General features: G+C 40.7%; 2 protein-coding genes across 3 annotated transcripts in view; both read right to left on the minus strand.

Annotated features, from left to right (window-relative positions):
* The window catches only part of Gucy1b1 (guanylate cyclase 1 soluble subunit beta 1), a 44,894-nt gene extending 44,050 nt beyond the window's left edge, over nt 1-844 (minus strand). The window contains exons 1-2 of the mRNA XM_059264754.1: nt 746-844; nt 183-256 (exon numbers count right to left, since the gene is read on the minus strand). Coding sequence (XP_059120737.1) covers nt 183-256; nt 746-748 — 77 coding nt within the window. The 5' untranslated portion in view covers nt 749-844. The remainder of the gene's footprint in view (nt 1-182; nt 257-745) is intronic.
* A 9,292-nt stretch (nt 845-10,136) lies between these two features.
* Nucleotides 10,137-23,277, minus strand: part of Gucy1a1 (guanylate cyclase 1 soluble subunit alpha 1) — a 29,008-nt gene continuing 15,867 nt past the window's right edge. The window contains exons 6-8 of one of the 2 annotated variants that reach the window (XM_059265522.1): nt 20,337-20,480; nt 15,213-15,367; nt 10,137-12,546 (exon numbers count right to left, since the gene is read on the minus strand). In XM_059265522.1, coding sequence (XP_059121505.1) covers nt 12,342-12,546; nt 15,213-15,367; nt 20,337-20,480 — 504 coding nt within the window. In that variant the 3' untranslated portion in view covers nt 10,137-12,341. The remainder of the gene's footprint in view (nt 12,547-15,212; nt 15,368-20,336; nt 20,481-23,277) is intronic. The other variant, XM_059265523.1, reaches the window with a different exon arrangement.

Genomic DNA, 23,277 nt, shown 5'->3' on the forward strand with positions numbered 1-23,277 from the left:
GTGAGGAGGCCTCAGTGACCCCAAGGGGCCACGCCCCGGCCTACCCTCCTCTCCTCTGGTCCGGGCTCCAGAGCGTGGGAGCGGAGACCGGAGGATGCGCACCACGACCCTGCCGGGAGCAGCTAGGGAAGCCGGTGCGGGCGCGGCGCCAATGCTCGGCCCTGGGAGCACTGCTCACTTACTTGATGTCTTCCCACACCTCGGGACCGTAATTTCGGATCACCAGCAGCTCCAGGGCATGGTTCACGAATCCGTACTGCAGGGTAGGGAAAGACTGAGGTCAGGGACCTCCTCCTTTCTACCGCGTTGCCCACCCCGCTCCACTGGCCTGTCACTCGCCCTCTGGCTGCGCTTTCGGGGTACCCTATCCTAAAAGGGGGAGATCCGCGGGATCGTTGGATTTTCGGCTTCACCGATCCCCTCCCCCATCTTCTTACCCCTGCTCACCTGTCACCATGGTGCAACAAGGATAGCGAGGGGACCTGAGCCCGGAGTCTCCCACCTGACCCGGCCCGGAGGAAAGAAGAATCTCCCAAAGTCGGAGACTGGGGTTGTGCGGTGGCGACCCACTGTCAGAGCGCTCAGCAGATCATGTGTCCCCACCTCCCACCAAAGGCGCTGTTCCTCGCAGCCTTCCTCTCTGTGGCCCCTGGTCTTGCTCCTGCAGCGCAGTCTGCTCTCTAGTCAGTTAAGGTCCGCCTAGCCCAGGTGTGAGATTCCCCCTGACCGTCCTGACAGCACTCACCATGGTGTCTGCGCTCGGAGCCCGAGAGGCAGCCTCGGCGCAAGGGTGCCGCGGAAGAGACCCAGACAGCGACTACAGCGGTGGCGACAGCGCACCCAGACCAGCACAGAGCTGCAGCTAGAGCATCAGGCTGAGCCAGCCCTGATTGCCACCTCTTCCCAGCCAATGGCGAGTAGAGCCATGGGAGGCCGGTCGCTGTTGCTTCCCATATATCAACCAATCGGAGACAGAGGAGGGAATTCAGATGTGCTCAGAGCTACTGGGCTCCAGTCTTTTCCCGCCCTAGTTTAGTTACAAGTTCTTCCTTTGAGGTCTTAAGGAAGATGGAGCAGAGGCAGCTGCACTCATCCAAGTAGTAGATGGGGGCGTTGTGGTCCTAGTACAAGTCTTCTAATCCAGAAGTCTGCTCTTTGGCGTGTGTGTGTGTGTGTGTGTGTGTGTGTGTGTGTGTGTGTGTGTCCTCATGCTTTTTGTAGTTATGCAGATAAACATTTCCTCTGTGGCTTTACTTCACACCAGCTGGCAAACTTACAGCTAATCCTATGGAACTAAGCACATTTTACTTTTAGCCAATAGTTAAATGTACAAACCAAGGATGTTCTGTAATATGTAAGAGGTTTAACAAGTGTATTAGACTTTTTGTCATTGAGACAAAATACCTGGCATTAACCAGCTGAATTCTTTTGGGCCCACAGTTTCAGTGGTTCATTGTCCTTGGCTACCATTGCTTTGGGGCTTGTGGGGAGGCACAGATCCATGTTGACTAAGTAAGCGGCAGAGGCTGCTCAGTTCATGACAGAGACACACACAGATAGGCCTGGGAGAGGCTAAAGTTCCCAAGGACACCCATGTGGTCTATTCCTCCACTAGGTTCAAACTCCTAAAACTTCGGGAAGGTTTTTAAAATAATGCTAACACCTGAGGACTAAGCTTCCAGTACCTGAGCTTCTTGGGGGATACTTCATGTGGGAACATAACTGTGAGCAGAATGTTAAACCATTTCTGTCCTTTCATGAACATCACAGGACACATTGTATTCCAACCCAGCAGTTAAGATTCCAGAAAGTTTAACTCTCTAGAATTGTCCCATGTTCCTGTTCTCAAAAATAATATGAACGGAAATGGGCTGGTACAACTGTGTGGGCATTTAATTAGTCTCCCTGTAGTCTACTGTCTGACATGAAGATGAGTTATTTAATTGTGGAAACCTCATTAGGCACAAGGAGCAAGAGTAGAGTGATTTGTGGATTTGAGGCGGCTGTTGTGGGTGCATGGTTTTCAGTCAGCATGGGGAAAGGCCAAAGAGCAGCCATCAGTCTCGGGTAGACCTGAGAACCTTTGTTGGCAATTAAATCTGTCGGAATCACCTCAATTTGGAGATGGGAAATGTCAAACCAAGAACATTCCACTGCCACCAGCGCCCTAACACAGGCTTAAGAATAGGTGGTAAGGAAAAGAGACAACAAAAAGGACATCAGGTAACCCAAACGCTTCCATCAAGGATGCTACGACTGAACAAGTGAGTCTTTCCAACAATGGAACATCCAACTGTATACAGCTACTTAAATATGAAACCATTTTTGAACTTTAAAAACTGCACATTCTACAACTAACTATGAAAAGGCATGAGGAAGATCCGATACTCAGTGATAAAGGCAGAGTAAACAAAAGCCGGGAATGAAATCATCCTCAGTTAGTACCTGATTATATAGAGCGGGGAGCAGCATGAGTCAGATGAGCATGGCTACCACACACACCGTACAAACACAATCTGCCGGGAGAAGCTTTAGAAAGCACTGACGGCATTATGGTCTGATGACTGGAGGGCCCAAACACTCAGCTTTTCTGTTGTGTGCCAGGTTCCTCCAGATCGAAACAGTCCTCCCAGGAGAGAAGGGGAGGCTCATGGGACTCTGAAGGCAAGTAAAACTGACTGAGAAAGCAGGGAAGATTGAAGAAGGCCCCGCCATAGCTTTACTGAAACAATAAATGCTACAAGAGGAGACCGATCTGACCAGGTCACCTATCTATGTAAAATATCCCTCCGATTTACTGTGACTCTGTAAAACTTTTCTTAAGGTGTAAATATTATCTTGAAATTTAAACTTTCTGTTTTGATATTAATGGTCATATAGAGTACTAATTCTAATCTTAGGCTTCATGTAGCTTCCTTTACATGATTTCAGGCTTTTTTTTTTTTATTATTATATCACTGCCTGAATTCCTTGGATATTAAGCATTCTCCCTGTGAGAAACATTCATGAAGGAGAATGATATTCATAGGATTCCTGTTCTTTGACCCAACTATGAACCTCTCTAAACCTCAGTTTCCTCTTCTAACATAAGACAATCCAGGGTATTTAATGTAACAATATTTTTAAAGAACATATAGCACTTGACATGTGGTAAACTCATCAAAGATGAGCTTTATAATCCATTTAAGCAATATGAGTCTTAAAAATACAAATAGTTATTGTTCACACACGCTGCATTCGAGTTAAAACAACTTGCTTAAATCTCATACCAGTATTATAGAGTGTCTATAAGCCAGATTCCTAGTCCCTTCAGTTATTCTCACTTGAGCTCAACAGATAACAGTCAGTCAACAGAATAAAATGGCCTCAGAAGTGTGTTATTACATTAATTCATGTGAAATAAAAATAGTCCATTCTGGGTTCTGTCTTAATTCATTATCTTTCAAGTTAAATGCGTTCAGTTCATGGAACTGCTCTTACTTCTTTTTTCTTTGGAATTGATTACTTTCGGTTTTTATTCTTGCCAAAAGACTATCTGAAAAGTCCATAAATAATACATCTTTAAGAGCAGAGTTACTCTTTAGGCCTACTGCGGTGATCAGTGGTTTCTTCCATCTTCCTTCAATCAAGGTAGAACCAACTTCAGGGAAGTAAGGAGTTTCTCATGTAGAAAAATGGCATAGCTGACAGAAATGAGTTGGGCAATACTGAGCCAGCACGTAGTATGGGAGACAGAATAAAGCTTTCTATCCTGACAAAATGTCCACATCCTCATCTCCACAGCCCTTGGCAGGTCATTTGATTAAAAGGAAGGTGTGAAAGCAGGGCTTGTAAAATGAGGCAAGAGTTTGCATAAGACAAGAGTGGCTGAGCTCTCTCTTCCCTGTGTGTGAGAGATACATGAACAAGCAGGTGTATTCGCTACTTTTCTGTTGCTGTGACAAATATTATAATCAAGACAATTTATAGAAGTAAGAATTTATATGATTGATTGCAGTGAGAGTTCATAAGGGCCAGGGAGGCGTGACAGGAGGCAGCTGGACCAAGAAGCAGACAGATTAATCATAAACTTGCAGCAGGAAGAGTGTCCTGAAAGTGGAGCAAGGCTATAAACTCTCAACACAAACCTGCCCCCCCCCATGATGTATTTCCTCCAGCAAGAATACACTACATTATAACCTCCCCAATCAGTGCCACCAATCAGGGAACCAATTGTTCACAAATGTGAGCCTATGGTGGATATCTCTTAAACCAGCAACACATAGGGTCAGGAAGAGGGCCCTCACCAAGAACTGAACTTGCCAGCATGGTCTTGGACTTCCTGCCTTAAGACTAGTGAGAAATAGGGTGTCTATAGATTATATGATTTTGTAGCTGCAGTCTAAGCCAGATTATATTTAAACTAAATCTTTCAGAAATGTCAATAGCAGCAGAAATTCTCCATACATAATTCTATGGTTATATTAAATTCTTGGTCTCTTGTTGGTCTTCTTGTGTTTTCCTGAGGAAAGGACCACACAAACAGAAGCTTGGGTCTACCACAGGCCATTCTTGTCATAGAGAAACAAAGTTTATTTTATTTTATTTTTAAAGTTTGTGCATCTCTCCAGGATAATCAGAGAAGTTTTTGTTTTCTCCATGATAGTTCTACATGGCAATAGATAGAAACCAGCAGTGGCTAACTTAAACATAAAGAAACCCAAATAAAATAAAACAACAACTAGAAATTATTAACATTATTAGGTAGCTTACAAAATCATCTGGTAAACTGAAAAGACAGTGAGAGAAGCATAAACTGGATATAAATTCTACTTCTCTCAATGAAAATTGTCATAAAATTTTAAAAAAATCAGGTCAGCGTGCTGTGTGGATTACAATAGGGAGTGACATTTTATGAGGAGACAGTAATATTTAATAGTTACTTTTTGACTTGGGGACTTTATAAAAAGATCTGTCTTTGTGACAGTAGGTGGATTATAGAGTCTAAAGGTTTTCTCCACCATCTTCTCAAAGCTGGAGAAACATCTTTTACCAGCATCAAAATCACTTGTCTGTTTCCTTAGAACTCATTATTTTTCTCATTACATGTGAACATTAAGATTATAGGAAAATATCTCATCCAGAATTGAGAGTTAAGTTTGAACAAACACCAATAATGAAGTGAAAGGTTGGGAGAAAGGGGGCAGTCATGTGTAAGGAGTCTTTTCTAGGACAGGAAATTATCCTGGGGAGACGAGGCACGTTTCCAAGATAAACCTGTGAATGAAAATGAGGATTGCCCCTTGTTCTGTGTGACACTAAAAGTTTAACAGTTTACATAAACATGTATAAATGCAGAAAATGAGCAATCAATTGCCTTTTCTAGATGTCGCTGCTATTATCCCTCTTCAAGCCTACAGTTCAGCAATTAGCTAAGCACAGACTCTTTACCTTTATCCCAGAGTAGCTCTACGGGTCTGGTATGACATTGGGAGACATATTGATCTCCTCTACTCTAGCCTCCACATATTGACCTTTGATGATCTTTATCATAACCTACAGAGTCTGTGAGCAGGTAAGCAAGACAGAAAGCATCTAAGGAGGCCTGATGTCCCATGCCCCACTTAATACACTCACGGTCTAAGAAGGAGGGATATACTGAAATGGTTTCTGGGCAATACACACAGTTATGGAAATATCAACAGCCAACATGCTTGTCATCCAGTAGGTGAGTGCTCCTCCATGGTAAGAGACACTGAAATGGACTCCTGAGATCTAGAACTGATTTTATAAGCTCCTTTAGAATTTGATTTAAAAGGCAGACTTCTGTGAGCCACTCAGGTTTTCATTATGAGGTAGGTAATGGGTTTTAGGAATTGGTTGCTTTAACAGCCATACCTCTTCTGGCAATGACTTCCAAGCAAATGGATCAAATGTAAGGTAACTGTCTAATTTTCATGTAATGTCCTGTCCTTCACACTCCTGTCTTCCTTTCACTCAACATCAATAATGAAAAATGAATATCATCCAATACACAGGGAGCTTTTGGTGAGATTCTCCTAGTTCCCTAGGTAGGCCGGATCAGCTACAAGAAGATTCTACAGAGTATTTCCAGTTCTTGCATATGAGAGCCTCTTAAAGTGTGCTTGGTCACACTCCCATTCTGTATGCCAAATTCCTCCTCTCAGTGTGCATTTAGGTAGGTGAGGCAGCCAGACTTCAAGAGCTGGTTGTCTAAAAGCAGGTTCGTTCTCCATTAAGCAGATGGGAAGGGGAGGGAGGAAACCCCACAGTCCCTTCTTAACTCATGCTGAAGCCAATGATAAGTGACAACCCTGCTTGCATCTGTTAGAAAGAAACGTGTCCCTGCTTTTGCAAAGAGATTGCATTTTTTTTCTGTGTGCCTCTTCAGAGATGCCCTTCCCCCCTCATTGTAAACAACTCAAGTGAATTGGAAGGAGGATACATTTTGCTCTTCACCTGGGTGTGTGTCTTCTTTCCCTGGAGCTAATGGATTCCATGCTGTGTGAAATAAGTGCACCAACTGACAGACACAAACCAGAGAGCATGTAAGTTGTTTGCCTGATTTGAGAAGGAAGAACTTCTGTCTCTCTCTGTGGAGGTATAATGTATAATATTGTATTGTATGAACATGTGTGCATATATGTGAATTGTATGTGTGTATTATATATGTATATAAGTAAGACAGTTTGTATATATGTATGTATATTATCTTGAATGCAGCTGGATCTAATCTGAACAAAGCCCATCAGTCTCACGATAAGGTGGACCACTGAAATAATGGGAAGTACAAAGTGTAGAACAATGTCTGGCAAAGAGTAAGCTTTCAATAAATATTTCTGACGCAGACTGTATAGATCACCCTAATCATTCCCATTTCCTCCTATCATTTTACACAGTAAAGGTGGTCTTTTCACTTAGTCTGAGTTTGTAGAATGTGAACAGAAAGGAAGTGTGATAACTTCAGGAATTAAGAGGGATGTTAAATACCCGATGAACAACAATCAGCCTAGATTTTCCTCCTGATGATTAAGATAGTCTGTAGTAGACAATATACCATGCTGCTCTGGTAAAGATGCTTTTGACCAAGTGGAATGATCAATAGATTTAGAGCGTGTATAGTTTGGTTTACCTCAAAATGATTCATGTTTTGGACACTTGGTCCTCAGTGTGGTGATGTGAGAGGTGATGGTGCTCTTTAAGAGGTAGAGACAAGTGGGAGATCCTTAGGGCTTGGGGATGAAGCCTTTGGAAGACAAAGGGTGCTCTTATTGAACTTGTAGCTGATTCTTAGAAAGAGTTGTTTTCAAAAGAGAAATCTTAGGGATTGGAGAGCTTGCCCAGTAGGTAAGAGCACCAAGTACTCTGCTAAATTACCTGGGTTCAATTCCTATGAAGATCATATCATAGCTGCTCACAACCAGTCCCACAGAATCTGACACCCTTCTCTGCCCTCCCTAGGCATCGGGCACAGATATGGTGTACAGACATACATGCAGACAAAATACCCATACATGTGAAATCAATAAAATTTTACAAAGAGCTTCCTAACTTTTGTGTGTCCTCTTGTTCCTAAAGGCATTCCATGTTCACCATGAGGCCGAAGCACAGTTGGCATCGTGTTCTTTGATCTTCAGCTTTAAACTGAGCTAACTAACTTTTTCTGTTTGTTGTGTCCTCCTTGGCAGTGATAATGACAGGAACCAAGTCTTGGAACAGTTACTTTAAGTGTACCTGGAAATATAGAGGTAATTTAGAGACTGGGATTGGTGAATGAAAGAATTTGGAGGAACAGGTTAGTAGAAGCCTGGAATGTTAAATACAGAGCATTCTACAAGAGTATGGTGGGGGATGTGAATGATGACTAGGAAAAAGATGGAACATCTTAGAGACTCATCAAGTGATCATGACAGAGTAATGACAGAAATATAGACAAGAAATTGTGAGGTCTCAGATTCTGCTAGACACAGATACGTCTTGTACACTTGTGACTCAAATGAACTAGCAAAGGGGGCTGACGTGTCTGGTTTCTTCTCATAGTGGGCAGCTTCACCATAAACGTTTCTCTCTGTATTGGCCCAAGGATTTGGGACAAATAGTTTGCAAAATTAGTAACTATGTACTGCATACTTGGGAATTGTGGGTAGCTGTTGTGAATAAACACTGCCTGGAACACTGCCTTAGTCACTGGCAATTACTACAATATTTATATTATATTATATTAGTAAAATATTTATAAAGGTGAAGGATCCACAACCACTGTCAGCATAATTGTTCTGTGAGCTTCATTTTTTCTCCTTCTACCATGTGGATTGCCCAGCACATTGTTCTGCTCAGTTTCTATTACAGTGAAGTTTTTTGCTTTGTTTTGTTTTAGTTTATTCTGAAGTTACCTCATAATTCTTTCTACCATAGAGAAAGGCTTGGCAGCATTTCAGAGTAAACAAACATCTTAGCAGACTTTTTAGGACTTGGGCACCATGCAGACATTTTCTGCTAAGCAAATTTCTTCAAACTCCGTGAGATTCGCTTACAATTTCTTTTTCTGGCATCATGTGTTTAAAAAAATTTGAAAGCTTGAAAACACTTCTCTCTGCAGTCTTTTTAAGGAATATCTTAGATTAAGTCTTACATCTGCCATTTAAAATTTGCCTTGATTTTAACTGCTATATTTAAGACTAACACAGTAACACATCATAAAAGTAACTTAATTATGATGGCAACTAATCTGCCCTGATAATGGAAGAAATGTGGTTTTGAGATTATCACATTTTCCCTTTTACTGAAGTTTTCGAATTAAAAAAAAAAATCTGTCCATTTATGAAGAGTTTTCTATTTTCTTACAGGAACATCAAATTTGAAGAACTGGACACGAACAAGTAAGTAAAGATTTAAACAAAAGTTATGTGGGCCATGTGGACTGCTCACAATAGATGTGCATGTGACTAGGAAATACAAAGATTAATAACACACACAGTATTTGAAGTGGTCTCAGATCAAAACATCAAGTGAGTCACATCATTGGTGTAATAAAAGAAACATTTAAAGGGAACACCACCATCACAAACCCAGATGCTGACTTTCTAAGAGAAGGAAACTGGATACAACAAAGACTACAAGGGACTGATTGCTTCTACCGCAAGTGTGATTCTTCCCCATCTCTCTAAAAGACACAAAGACTTTCCAGGACCGGAAAAGTCTCCCAGCCAAAGGCTGTACGGTATGTTGTGATACTATAAATCATGGTTGGAAGTGACTTGTTGGTATTTTTTTTTTTTTTTATAATAAAGTGAGCTAAAGCCTCCCCAGTTGTTTGCTTGTATCTGGTCCAGTGGATTGCCCTTCCCCTCATCTCTGCCCAGTAGTTTCTGTTTGGGGGAAGATGCTAATGACTGCCTTCACAGCCCTCACAGGTACCATGTATTGGTCCCTCCACCATTTAATTCTCTATGTCACTGTCCAACTCCCATAAAGGGTGTTATCACCAAAGTGTGTGAACAGTTGAAGTTAAATCTGTTTCACAGTTCACTGAAAAATAGGACGTTGCAGTAGTTTAAAGCCGTGTGACTGTTCCCGGAAGGCCTGTGTGTTAAAGGTTTCTTTCCCAGCTCGGCACTCTTCTTGGCAGGTGGTGACAACATCAACAGATGGGGCCTAGTGGGAGATCTGTTAGCAATTAAAGGCATGCCTGAGAGGGCAGTGACTCCCTTCCCTTTCCCCTTTTCACTCTGTGTCACTTCCCAGCTGTGGCACAAACACTTGGGTCCAACCTTGGGATTGAACCGACGTTATCACACTTGCAAGCAGCACTTCATTGACTCAGTTATTTTGTTCATTCTTCTGGCAAAATCCCCCAGGAATAACATGAACTGTTTCCCACTAAGATAGAAGCAACCTTTCAAGCAATCACCTGTGCACACGAACATTCATTGTCATCCACGCGTTTCCGGAAACAGTCTTTGAAAAAACACACATCGTCTCTCACCCACATTCTTTAAGGCTCAGCATGCCCCTTGTCTCGTGGTTCTAACACTGTTGCAGAGGCAGAAGGCAATAGCTTTTCTTTTTCTACAGTTAATGGCTCCACCTCACAAGCAGGTCTAGGGAACCTCTAAGAGAGACTTGCTTCAGGAAAATAGTTTTTGATAATATTTTTATTTAGATAAAAGCCAAATTAATAGAAAAGTTACAGGAACCATACATAGAGCTTCCATACATCTTTTACTTGGATTATATACAGTAAATCCCTCCATTTGCTCCAGGTGTACACAGGTGGCCGAGGTGAGAGGGATCGTATATCATATACACATGAGAGATACACAGAGTTTCTTCCCACCGCTTGGGCTGGAACTCAGGACAGCATACATGCTAGGCGGTTGCTCTGCCGCTGAGCTCTATCTCCATCCCTAAAAGGCAGTGTGGAATTCTAATTAATGTACAAGCTTCTGAATCAGATTATTACTAACATAGCAACTTCCCAAATACACAGGTGATGAGAATGATGTCCTGTTTGATGCTTCTAATTGCCTGTAATTCCTATTACTTTCCTTGTAATGAATTTTAATTCTAGAAAGAACAAATGAGTGAGTGTTTAATAAGACACTACCAACCTTTAAAGAAATCCACTGGAGTGTTTTAGTCATAGCCCTGGGAAACTAGAGCTGGGCAAGTGATGACAATTACTCCCGATGCCTGGAGACCAGTGGAGGTAGTAAAGGACTTTTAAACTGATTTTCTTTTCAAATCCTTTCATAAAAAGTCAGAACATCGATAGTTCCTCTAATACCGATTCAAAAACCCAACTGTGCATCTGTTTTAAAGTCATATCATTTTACCAAATTGAACACTGGGACTTAACACTGGGGAGAATGTAAACTGACATCATTAGCAATAAAATCCAAGCTCCGTGGTGGTGGAGTCACTCAGGAACAGAGCACTTGCCTAGCATGCACAAGCTCTGTGTTCAGTCCCCAGAATCACACATCCATGTGCAATGAGAGGGCAAGAAAGGGGGCTTGAGAGGAGGGCAATGTGCAATGGGAGGGACAAGAAATTAGTTCAGACTCCAGAAAAACGTATATAAATTCCCAGACTGAAACCACAGTAAGGTTTTCTCCATAGGTATTCGTGCTTTCTTTAGAAAATGCTATCAAGATATTTTAACTACAATAAAAACTTCACAGATATACACCAAATAATACAAAACCTGATTCTTAACACATACTCTAAAATGATCAGCAGAAATACTTAAGAAGCTATCAAAAAAGATTAAAATGAGTCCCATTTTCTACTTCTGAGCTAAAACTTTTCCCCTTGGGTTTCATGGCTCAACATGGCAGTAGAGGGTCATTTGGACATGTGTGTGAGAGAACACTTTACCACTGTGCTCTACTGCAGGCTCTCTGTATGCAAACATTGCTTTAATTGAATTAGAATATTATTATATTTTAACTCAGGCTGTAAGTATTTTTATTCTGAAATGTTTGCTGTTAGTATGTTTTATATGGATTAATAGGAAGTAAATTTTCGTTATTAAGTAAAACAGGCTTTATCACATATAGAATCAAAACAAAAAAGCATTTGTTTTATAATATATTGTGTTACGGAGAATATTTTTAATGTCAAACATGAAAATATTCTTTAATAATTGCAGAACTATTTTATACTACATTTTACTCTATTGTCTAATTGCTTATTTTCTAAAAAAGAAAAAAAAGAAAGAAAGAAAGAAAGAAAGAAAGAAAGAAAGAAAGAAAGAAAGAAAAAGGGGAAAGAAAAGAAAAGAAAAGAAATACGCAAATACACACATACACAAAGATACAGCTGAAAAGTAGGAGCGGGCCTATTGTGTTACATACACTGCAGTTAAATGAGGAAATCTAATCAGAGGCGGAGCTGAAAGCCCAGAAGCTCTTATAGAATTAAACACCTTCATTTCTACTCAGAGGCTTTAAAGGTGACACTATCACAAACACATTTTAATAACCACAGTGCTACACTGGGCACAGGCTGCAGAAGAATCCATTGCTTTATACAGTTGAACTTGACTACAATTGCCTGGGATATGTACAATGTGCTGGATTTTGAGTGCAGGTAGTGATTGTTCTAGAACAAAATCATGTCCCCAAAAGTCACTTTTGAGGTTTGTTTGTTTCTTAAATAGAAGAAGGTTGAAGAGTTGAAGTGAATACTTTTTTTTTTGTCATGTTAAATGGGAGACAGAGGAGACTAGGACTTTGTCCCTGAACCTTTAACACTGCTTTTCATCTTCTGTAATCCTAAAGTCATTCCAGAGGTTCTGCAAGTCCTCAGAGGAGTCAAACACATAAGCATGGGCCTCACTAATCTACTCCTGACGCTTTGCCTAAGAAGTTGGCGTTCCCATCTTCCTCATCTCTCTGCTGGAACCACGGTTTAGAACTAGGCCCTTGCTGTTGATAAGCATCCAGAAAATGACAGATTCCGGGAATGTCACTAGGGAAGTTTGGTGGAAGCTCCTCCCTTGATCTCGGGGTGAATACAAAACCAGGGCAGTCTTTGAGTAACCTGAAAAAAAATTAAAATAAAATGAAAAGTTAATGCTGACAGAAACATTTGGCAATTCAAGACAAGAAGACAACAAAAATAAACAGATATTACTACAGTAGTCATATTAGGTATGATTGACGAAAGGATTCCCATGAGTCAATAGACAGTCCCCCCCAACACAAAAAAATGCTACAAAGAATCAAAATAATAGAAATTCTGCTTACTCACACATTTGACTCACATTAAAAGGAAAGTTAATTATACAATATTGGGGATGATGTGATTTATATAACAATGAATTCATAAACATAAAATTACTCTAAGTTTTAATAATAGCAAACATATCATTTTAATGTGATTGAAAAGGGTTTCCTAAGTTAAAAATGATAAATCATGGTCCATTCACTTGCAACTGAGACGAAAACATGGGCAAGAAATTGTGAAAAAAAAAGGTAAAATGATAAAAGTGATATGAAAATTACTTTTTGAAATATTAGTGGATTTTTAAAATTAGTTCCATAAAGGTAGGACTAAAGTGCTCTCTTGGGTGGGAGGGGCTTATTAGAGACAGGGCTTCATGCAGTTTGGTTTGGTTTCCAACCTTGGACTTCTGAACCTCCTGACACCATCTTCTCAGCACTAGGATTACAGGCAGGCATGCACACCACTCTTCATTTATGCAGTGGTGGGGACTCACCCCAGGGCTTCAACACACTGGGTAAGCATGGTGTCAATGGAGGAAAGTCTCCAGCCCACAAAGGAGCTTCAGTAGCACATATTGGAACTCTGTCTACTGTTTTGGTATCTATTTGTATAAAGGAGCATAAATATAAGGGAACAGCAAGAGACTGACTTGGCGATATGGAAGCTTTTATGTTTTTATAAGATTAAATAGTACGATATTCTTGTGATCTGTAGGAATCTGGAACACTTTCTGTTACTTTGGGGTTTCCCTTAAAGAGGTTTTTTTTTTTATATAACATTTATAAAATAATAAAAGGTCTATGGACGTAAAATGGCTGTTTATTTTCTGGTTAAATGAAGATAGGTGATACCACAACACAGGAAGTTATTGGCTCAGGTTACCAAATGCATGTGCTGGGATTGACCCTACAGCCTCACTCAACCTAGGTCAGCCCTTTACTGCCAAGCTATGTCTCTAGACCTCCTTCAACTTTGTCCTTTTTTAAAATATTTATTTATTCATATTTTATGTGCATGGGTGTTTTGTCTCCATGTATGATACATTGTGTATGTGCCTGGTTCCCATTGAGGCCAAAAGAGAGTGCTGGATCATCTGGAGTTACAAAAGGTAATAAGCTACCTTGTGGGTGCTAGGTACTGAACCTGAGTCCTCTGCATGAGCAGTAACTGCTCTTAACTGCTGAATCACCTCTCCAGACTCCTCCTTTATGTTTCCATTTTGAGACAGAGTCTAGTAAATTTCCCAGGCTAGCTTTGAATTCACTGCAGTTCAAACTAGCCTTGAACTTGATCTCATCCTGCTTCTGCCTCCTAATCAGCTGGTATTTGAGACCTGTGCCACAGCTCACCGCTCACACTAAGAGTTCCTTTTGGTCTTGACACTTGGCTTCTGCATTACAATGTCACCATTTGCTGTTGGTCCTCAAGAATACAGACTGGAATTGTTTAATGACCTGGCAGGTTTCCTCTGCTGACCCTTTTGTCCCTATGGTTCTGAAGCAGGGGATTTACTCGTTGTTCTTGGTTGTCAGGAGTGACCCTCAAACCCTGGGAAATTTCCTGAATTACAGAGTTACTGTTTTTTGTTTTTGTTTTTGTTTTGTTGTTGTTGTTTTAATGAACCCTTTGGGTCCCACCTGGTTTATGCTAATGAGATGGCTCAGAGTGGGGCCAGGATTCCAGAAACATCTTCTAGGTTAGTAGAGAGCTGGGGTAGCAGACTGGAAACTGTGCTTTATTAACCAAGGCTAGTGAGACAGTCCATCCTCCCTCAGTAAAGAAAGCAGGGAATGCAGACATTAACCCTTGAAAGAGCAGAGAGAGCCTCCCGGTTATGACTCCACTGGTGTGGCAAGAGCCAGGAATATATCCATTCGGATTACATGAGGAGAAGCACAGGAACTCTGCATTTGGACCCCAGTCAGGCCTCACCCTATATGCCTTTTCATTTGGCTGATCCTGATTTGTATTCTTCACAAATAAGGCATCCGGGATTGCTCAGGCAATACTTACCTGAATCTGATTTAAGTCTAGAAGGCTAACTTGAAGGGGTCAGGGGAACCCTCATATTATCTGTCCTAAAGTGCTACAGTCCAAGCACTCCTAGGGTGTGACTGGTGTCTGATCTTAGTTTTCTTGAGCGCTGACTCCTATAAAATGTTGTAATTCTGTTAACTCTGGGTAACTACTATTGGAACTGTACTGCCGGATTCCAGTTGGTGTTAGAATACCCACTGGTATACTAGGAAGGTAAACAGACATTTTGAATGAAAAATTATGGAAGAAGATGTGATATCTGCTAAGAATTAATGCTAAAAATTATCTCCCCAGGGCAGTGAAAGCCTTAAAGCAAGTTAAAGTAAGAATTCTAAAAGTGATTTCATTTCATTTTCCTGTAAGATTTCCAATGCAAATAAAACAGGCGTGGGAGACAGATAAAAAGGACAACCACATCGAAGTGGAAACCATGCCATTAGTACCTGTACGTTGTGGGGCTGACATTGATTTTCCGTGGCACACTGCAGGACTCAAATTTGTTAGCCAGAGTGACATTGTTTCCGAATAGGCAGTAGCGGGGCATTTTTACGCCAACAACTCCAGCAAACACTGACCCAGAATGCAGTCCAATTCGCATCTGAAAGCAAAACAGCAGTGTTCCAGGTCACTTCCCTCTTGTCAGGATTGTTTGACTGTCTTGTCTAGATGTGTCTAACCTCTGTGACTAACTCCATCACACTCTTATCTTCCAGCGAGTCACCTCTAAAGCTCATGCAAAGCTGCATTACCAGGGCAGAGTCAGCGGTGTTGGGTGTTTGGTTTTATTTCACCTGTCTTTAACATCTGGAGTAAACTTGTTCTCCGGCCTCTCAGGATCACTGCAGCAGAATAACAAAGAACCTGTGAATGTCTCACACAAAGCTGCTCTGTCCTTTAAATGAGAGAAAGACATCCTTCTTAGACTGTAGCAGGAAACTCTTGAAACAACAACAGAGAAAGGCCACCTGTAGCTCCGGATACTCAGAAGGCTAAAGCAGGATGAACTCTGAATTCTGGAGTTTCAGCTCAGCTTGGGCAAGCTAGTCAGACTCCAATTTCAAAATAAAAAGCGATTGGATCTAAAACAAAACATTTTGCTTTACAGTAATTTTATACCAAACACTAGTCCTTTATTTAAATGACTAGCAACTGAGGAAAAAGGAATTATAATATTGAAGTGAAAATGACAGAGGATAGAGAAAATTATAGAGTGTTAGGGACCCAGATCCCTGTAGTTACAATCTATATAGTCTAGACTCAGGAACCTAAAATCCAGATTCACACAACATGAAACTTAAGGCAATATCTAAATGGAAGACACAGTCTGGAATGGAACTTAGAAATTGTGAACGGTCAGAGGAGCCTTTGGATGAAATATTTTCTCCTAATTTTGAGCCTAAGTCTCACATAGTCCAGGCTGTCCATGAACTGGCTATATAGCAGAGGATAGTTTTGAATGATTCTCTTGCCTCCACCTCCAAATGCAGGAATTGGGATGAAATACTTTTAAATGGGCTACTCTAAAAGATGGAGGTCCTTGATGAAGTGAGAGGGTGCCCACATTCTTAACTGACTGCTACAAGCATGTAACAGATCATAACAATATCACACTATGCTCATCATTTTCAGATCCTATATCTAGCTGGTCACTTGAAAAGTTTTATTAGCTATATGTCCTCTAAAAAAAAAAAAAAAGACCAAAGACTCGGTTATCTGATATATTGCTTGCAATTAAAGAACTCTGTATGTTTTATTTTTAAACATGCATTTATTCTTCAGGTGTGGTGGCTCCTGCCTTCAATGCCAACACTCTGGAGGCAGAGGCAGAGGCAGGTAGAACTCTGTGGTTTGAGACCATTCTGATCTACATAGTGAGTGCCAGGACAACCAGGGCTATATAAAGAAATTCTGCCTAAAAAAAAAAAATGTGATGGGAAGGGAGCATGGTACAGCAAGTTGTGGAGGTCAGAGCAGCTCTGTAGAGTGAGTTCTCGCCTCCTGCCTTTGCTGAGCAGAGAACTCACCAAGCCTTCACAATGTCTTTACATATCTGCTGAGCCATCTTTCCAGCTCAAGTTTTTCTTAGTTTTACAGCTAACTTCGGGCATTTGCTAGAAATGTCCTAGAATCTTTCAAGACATCATAGCACCAATTATTCATCATTTTCAGACCAGAGCATTAGGAGAGCAGCCTTCTGAAGATCTGCTTTCTGAACCCTTGTTTCCCCTGCTTATTTCTTCATCTATAAAACAGAGAGGTACACAATCCTTAAAACCAGAAGTCTACACTAAGAAGCAAAACTTAGCTGTCTGCTGTACTTAGGTTTTTTTCATCTTTAGGACAGTATGGATTTGCACACCTCACAATTGTACAATTGAATCGGCCATAAATACAACCTTAACACAACTGTGTTAAGGAGGAGGCTGTGTTCTCTTGGGCACAGTCCCTTGCTCCAGGTTCTCTCTGTATATTGATATTAGGATTTTTTAAATGATAAGTTTACCATAACATTTTATTGTTTTAGTTCATAAATAATATGTAAGTGTATTCTCCTCACAGATATGGCCAGAGCCTCACATGTTCCTCCCACATAGCTCTCCCTCTCTCTCCTTCTCCAGTTCTCAATCTTATATTTACCCCAAATTCAAGAACAAAAGTTCATCCATAACATAAGATGAGCAACATGTCTGAGTTGATTTCTTTCCATTGGGAAAAGTGAGTGAAATAATGAAAGACAAAGAGACTTTCATCTCTCAGTAACTCTTTTTTTCCACTTTATTTTATTTTATTATTTTTCTTTATTAAGAAATTTTCTACTCACTCCTCATGCTATCCACAGAACCCCCTCCTCCCTCCTCCCACCCCCCAGCCAAGCCACCTTGCATCCCCACATTCAAGAGTTACTGAGATCTCCCATAAGTTGGGCTCTGCTGACTCCCCATGGGAGATCTCAGTAACTCTTGAAAGGAATGTTATAATAGGGAAGCCCTCAGTTGGAGGATTGTTTGGGCGTTCCCTATTTCATGTCCTGGGCGCCTAAGCAAGGAAGGTTCTTGACGGGGATTTTCCTCTTTCCTGACACATTTTGACTTTCACTGTGAAATCCAATCGTCAGTTCTCTACCCATAGTCCACTCACAGTCTTCCTGAGTGAGTGAGGATGAATGAGGACAGCAGTGAGGAGGAGGGAGCTCATGGCTGATACCAACATGTGACTGCACTAGAGAACAGCACAGAGTTAGAAAGAAAAACAAACAAATTCAAAAAGAAAGCAAAACAAAAACCACCAGGGAAATAGTTTTTACTTCTTCATGAGGAAACCAGATGAGAAGTAAGGGAAGTCTGATTGCTGCATCCAAGATTCCAAATCCAGACTCCCGGGGAACTGGGCCAGTCTTCAAATGTTGTCCCCCAAATTAAATGAGGTGATATCTAAATCACAATGTGCATCCCTTCATATATACTCACATTTTTCTGTCTGCTAAAAACACTCCCCACTCAGCTCTGTTCGGTTCACTGTGACTCTCTAATTCCATCAAGTGTTTCACAGGACTGCCCATGAGTAGACAATGAAAGACCTATTTAATGTCTCACTTCACAGGTCACTAAGGCTAACCTTTTATTACCCTGGTAATTATCTTTAAGGCTAACTATAAATAATTCTTCTAGCCACAAAAATAAGAACAACGACATTGAGACAACTAACAAAACCCCTACCCTTAATCTCCTGATATGGATCTGACATATACAAATAATTCATGTGGCAATTGTGGCCTTATTGCTAATAATCTAGATATTTTTAATATTTATTGTGATGTTGTGAACTCTCTTACCAAAATATTAGAAAAAAACACATGTTTCTTCTCTAAAAGTGCTAGTGTAGAGACTAAATCTAACGTGAGATGCCGTGAAGCTTTTAAAGCACAGCTGCAAAGTATCCCATAGTCATCTGCTTCAGATTTGGGGTCTGTGCTCCCTCCCCTGAGCAGACAAGTGATTGCTCTGAACAATAGAATGCCTCTGTGTGGTGTGGAAGGCTAAGTCGTAAAAGGCCATACAGCATCTACCAGTCATTCACGAGGATGTTTGCCACCATGGGAAAAATATGATTACTCTTAGCCCACCATGCTGGAGCATGTAGAATGTGAGCAGACAATAGCAGCCGATACCAGAATTTCTATCATCCTACCCAGCAGATGGGTAAAGCTGCTATTTTTGAATGGATCTTCCTGTTCACGCAGTACAACCCTAACTTTTCCATACATCCCCATCTCCTTGGTTATTCTTAGCGAGAGTCCCAGATATTTTGCACCTAAAACTTGGCAGCCTTCTAATAACTTATTCAAACTCATGATGTACAAAAATCAGTACACAACAAATGTCTGTGAATTTATACTAGTAAATGTTGGCAAGTATAGGATACAGCAATATATGAGTGAGCTGACAAATGAATTTGAAAATGTTGTGAAGGCTTAGACACATGGCTTCTCTAGGTGACAGAAGGCTAAGGCTTAACTTGTCTTTACTATAGCTTTACTTTCATGTTTTTCTTCTTTCTTGAAATTAGATACTGAAAGTTGAATGGATAGAATTCTGTATTATTTTTAGGGTTCATCTCTGAAAAGTCATCAAGTAAAGAGTGTTAGGATTAAGTGGTAAATTTGCTATAAGACAACTCCTATGATCCATTCAGGTTTTATCTATTGAATCAACACCTGGCATTTTGTTTTTATTTTCTTTTTTGCAATAGGACATTATTCTGAATCTGTCTTCTCTAGAATTCTTACAATGTCACATGCCTAGAGAATACTGTTGGCTCCATAGCCAGTATTCTTTCAGTTTTATATTTTTATTAAAACTTTATAAAGAACCTACAAAAAAAAATCCCAAGCAGTGAAATTAACCATACCCAATGAACATCTAAATGAACTTCTATACAGTTAGAAGAGCCTTTCCACAGCCAATTTTCTAAGGCGATATCCTCTGCCATTGCTGAAAAACAAATACTTCATTTTCTAAACTACCTGGCACCTTCTAGATGCATAAAGCCGGATGGATGCGTCGGCTTTGGAAGGTCAGCTTTCCACAGAGACTGTGTCCCTTGCACTTCCAATGGTGAGTACGGTTGTGGGAGCTTTGTGACCATATGACATGCTTAGTAGAGAGCCCATTTACCAGTCTCATATCTTGCAACAGTAGTGACACAAGAATTTCCATCTTGCTGGTTCAATTTCCAGCAGGTTTCAATTCTGTCTTTCAGCAGTGAGCATAAGAAGCAACTTTCTGCCTTGTATGGTTTTCTGCCAAAGCTGAAGTGATGTAGGTCTGGCATATGATACCAAACCACAGGCAAAGCACTGGTCTGCTGTAGATTTTAGGAGATTGAAAAACCAACTTGCAAATGGCATTTTCACTTATCTCAATGATCATAAAGGCCATGTAACAGCTTATGATGATTTTTCCCCCTCACCTAACAGATTTGAGAAGACTTTCCTCTTTAAAACCAAGCCCTGTTCGATGCACCAGGTTTTTGACAACCCACTAATATGCAACTTGTCACTGACTTACCTTGATGGGTTCTCCGTGGGGAGACATGACCTCATTGGAGAGCTCCATCATCTTCAGGGCCATCAGTGCTATCTGGACGGCATGGGTGTCACTCTCCCTGTGCAGTCCCCCTGCCACACAGTATGCATCCCCAATGGTCTCCACCTAGATAAAATACAATGTGTCCATTATAAATAAAAGCTCCGAAGGAACCCGTAGAGCAGTATCATACCACGGAAACCTGAGTGCCCTGGCCCTGTGGAGAAGCTGAAACAATGTCAGAAGCTACTTTTCATTTCACAAAATGTTCAAGGTGCCAACTCCTGACCTCAGGAGAGTAAACTGAAAGACTCTATGTTCTCTGAAGACATTACATTATCAGATGGTCTCTGTTGTAGACTTACTACTAATCACTCGTGATCTTTCCTAAAAAACAAACAAGCAACAGCAAAAACTATATAAAATGGCTTTTACACAACAAATGGATTTGTTCTTTAGATTTTTTTAGATTTCATTTTTATTCATTATCATATATTTATTTGTGTATATGTGTGTTTGTAAGCCGGGGGGGGGGGGGGCTGAGCCTACAGATGTCAGAAGAGGGCATTAGATTTCCCAGAGCTGGAGTTACAGGCCGTTATGAGATGCCCTGTGTGGGTGCTCAGAACTAAGCTCATGTCCTCTGGAAGCACAGGAAGAGCTCTTAATGTCTGAGGCATTTCTTCAGCTCATAGTTTGAAATTCTAGTAAATTTTGATAGTGGGATCAATTTCCCATCATAAAGCTACATTTCACATGAACTCACCCTCCCCCAATAATGTTATATGAATGCAATAAAAAAAGTGATGTAAAGCTGAGACTCTAGTAGCCATAAAAGCAAAAGAGACAGAGTTTTTCTTTTTAAAGGATTTCTGGGAATTTCAGCAATTATTAAGGGCACTTGTGTATATTAACCACAAAGGATGGACAGAATCCAAATTATCAAGATGGGGAGGAATGAAAACAATGGCGCTCACAAAGCTATTGGAAAACAAGCTGTTGTTTAAATTTGAACTATGCTTAGCATCATTTTCATTGTTGTTTCCACAAACAACTTTGTCTATCTGTCTGTGAGTAGCTACAGAGAGCTAAGCGTTACTTTATCAATTTAAATGCATCTGTAATTCTTCTACTCCCAATGGTTGAACTTGTCCTGTCCTTATATTATGCTATTCTCATCTACAGAGTCCATTATGAATTATAAAAGTAAGACGAGAACAAAGGGAAGGAGGAACAAACATTATGAGCTATTTCAAATAATTTCTATCATCAATGGAAAAGCTACAGTAATACTTGGGATGCCTCCAGAGTAGCTCTGAACTTGTCTTTGCTAAGGTATAACTCCCATCTTCTCATTGTACCTCTTTCTCATGTCACTGAAGTTCCATCATCACCCAACCACACTAAGCATAGTCTCTCTTATTCTCCATTTACCTAGAACAAACAGCAGATACCTGTTTGCTTATCATTCATGTCCTTAAAACATCACCTATTAGAAATGTCTGTGTTAAGCCTTGTGTAGAGCTAGGATCTTTTAGTATCTTCGGTTCTACTCCTTAATCAGCTCTATGTTCCTTCCCCCAGATTGGAATTTTATATATAACCACTCCTTCTTCTCCACCACCCTAGGATGTAAAGGTTCTGAATATGTCTGTTGGATTCCCTGCCTCACCTGCACCCAGTAATGCATAAACATGCAACAATACCTTGCTTTTCCTCACTAATGGGTTCATAAAAAAACACCCATCTTAATGCAAAATGCATGGTAGCGTCCCAACACAACATTTAGGAGGAGCACTACTTCCCACTTGTACTACCAGTTAGGTGCCTATTCCCTGCGCCGTTGTCACATTTTATGTCTACTAGAATAGTTAGGCATCCAACAGATCATATAGGAGTAGACATTTGCTAGTTCTCCTCTCCTCCCTATGGAGACTGGGCCAAAAGTATTTATTGTCCACTCATGAAAGCAAATGCTGGATAATCAACAATATTATGGTAGGATAATAGCTTTCATAGTGCTAGTGCTAGAGGGTCCTCTGAAGGCTATTTGAGAAGAAAAGTAATAATTTTACCCAACTGTGAGCTACATTAATGGCATACCTGGCAAGATACAGCCACTGATGGCATGCATGTTAAGGCAGTAACCAACCACGTTAGGAAGTTGGATTTAAAGCTCATTCCAAAAGACAGAACCTGTACTTGATACTGTCAATGGGACCAAAAACCTGTGGCTAGAGAGGTCATGGTTTGTAGGTGAAAACCTACTATTATCATGTGCTAAATGAATGTAGCATCAAAATCACTTGTAATGATATAATGCTATGCCCACACATTAGTACATCTCTCAATCCTCACCGGAGAATCTTCTTGCAATAGATGGTAATTAACATTGAGACTCACAACTGGTCAATTTGCAGAGAACAAGAAACTTTGGAATGTTCAGCCCTAAACTGGATGTTTATATCGCACCTCTCCCCTCAAGGTAGGGGATCTTCTTGGAAGAGGGGACAGAAACATTGTAAGAACAGGGCTGAAGATGACTTCAAGGAAACTGTCTTTTACACACACAGCAGAGCCAATGCACATACAAACTCGCAGTGATTGCAACAGCATGCATAAATCCTGTAAAAACTCTACCCAGACAAAATCCCAGCATGGAGGAAGGGGGTGAGGAATAAAGTTTCAGCCCCAGCTGAGAAAGACCTTTTGGCCTTTGGTTGCTGCTGGGAGAGGAAAAGTCAGTTTTCTTTAATGATGTGACCTGGTACATTCAGCTCACTTCATGGCAGGCCCATTCCCAGGAGTAGTTGGCCAACACAAACTGGCCTTGGTAGGTTTTAACTGAGAGAAAGGTAACACGAAGTTGGGTAGGTAGACAGGTAGGAGGGGTTCAGCGAGGGAAATGAATATGATCAAAATA

This window comes from Peromyscus eremicus, chromosome 6, assembly GCF_949786415.1.
Source record: "Peromyscus eremicus chromosome 6, PerEre_H2_v1, whole genome shotgun sequence".
Classification (NCBI taxonomy): domain Eukaryota; kingdom Metazoa; phylum Chordata; class Mammalia; order Rodentia; family Cricetidae; genus Peromyscus; species Peromyscus eremicus.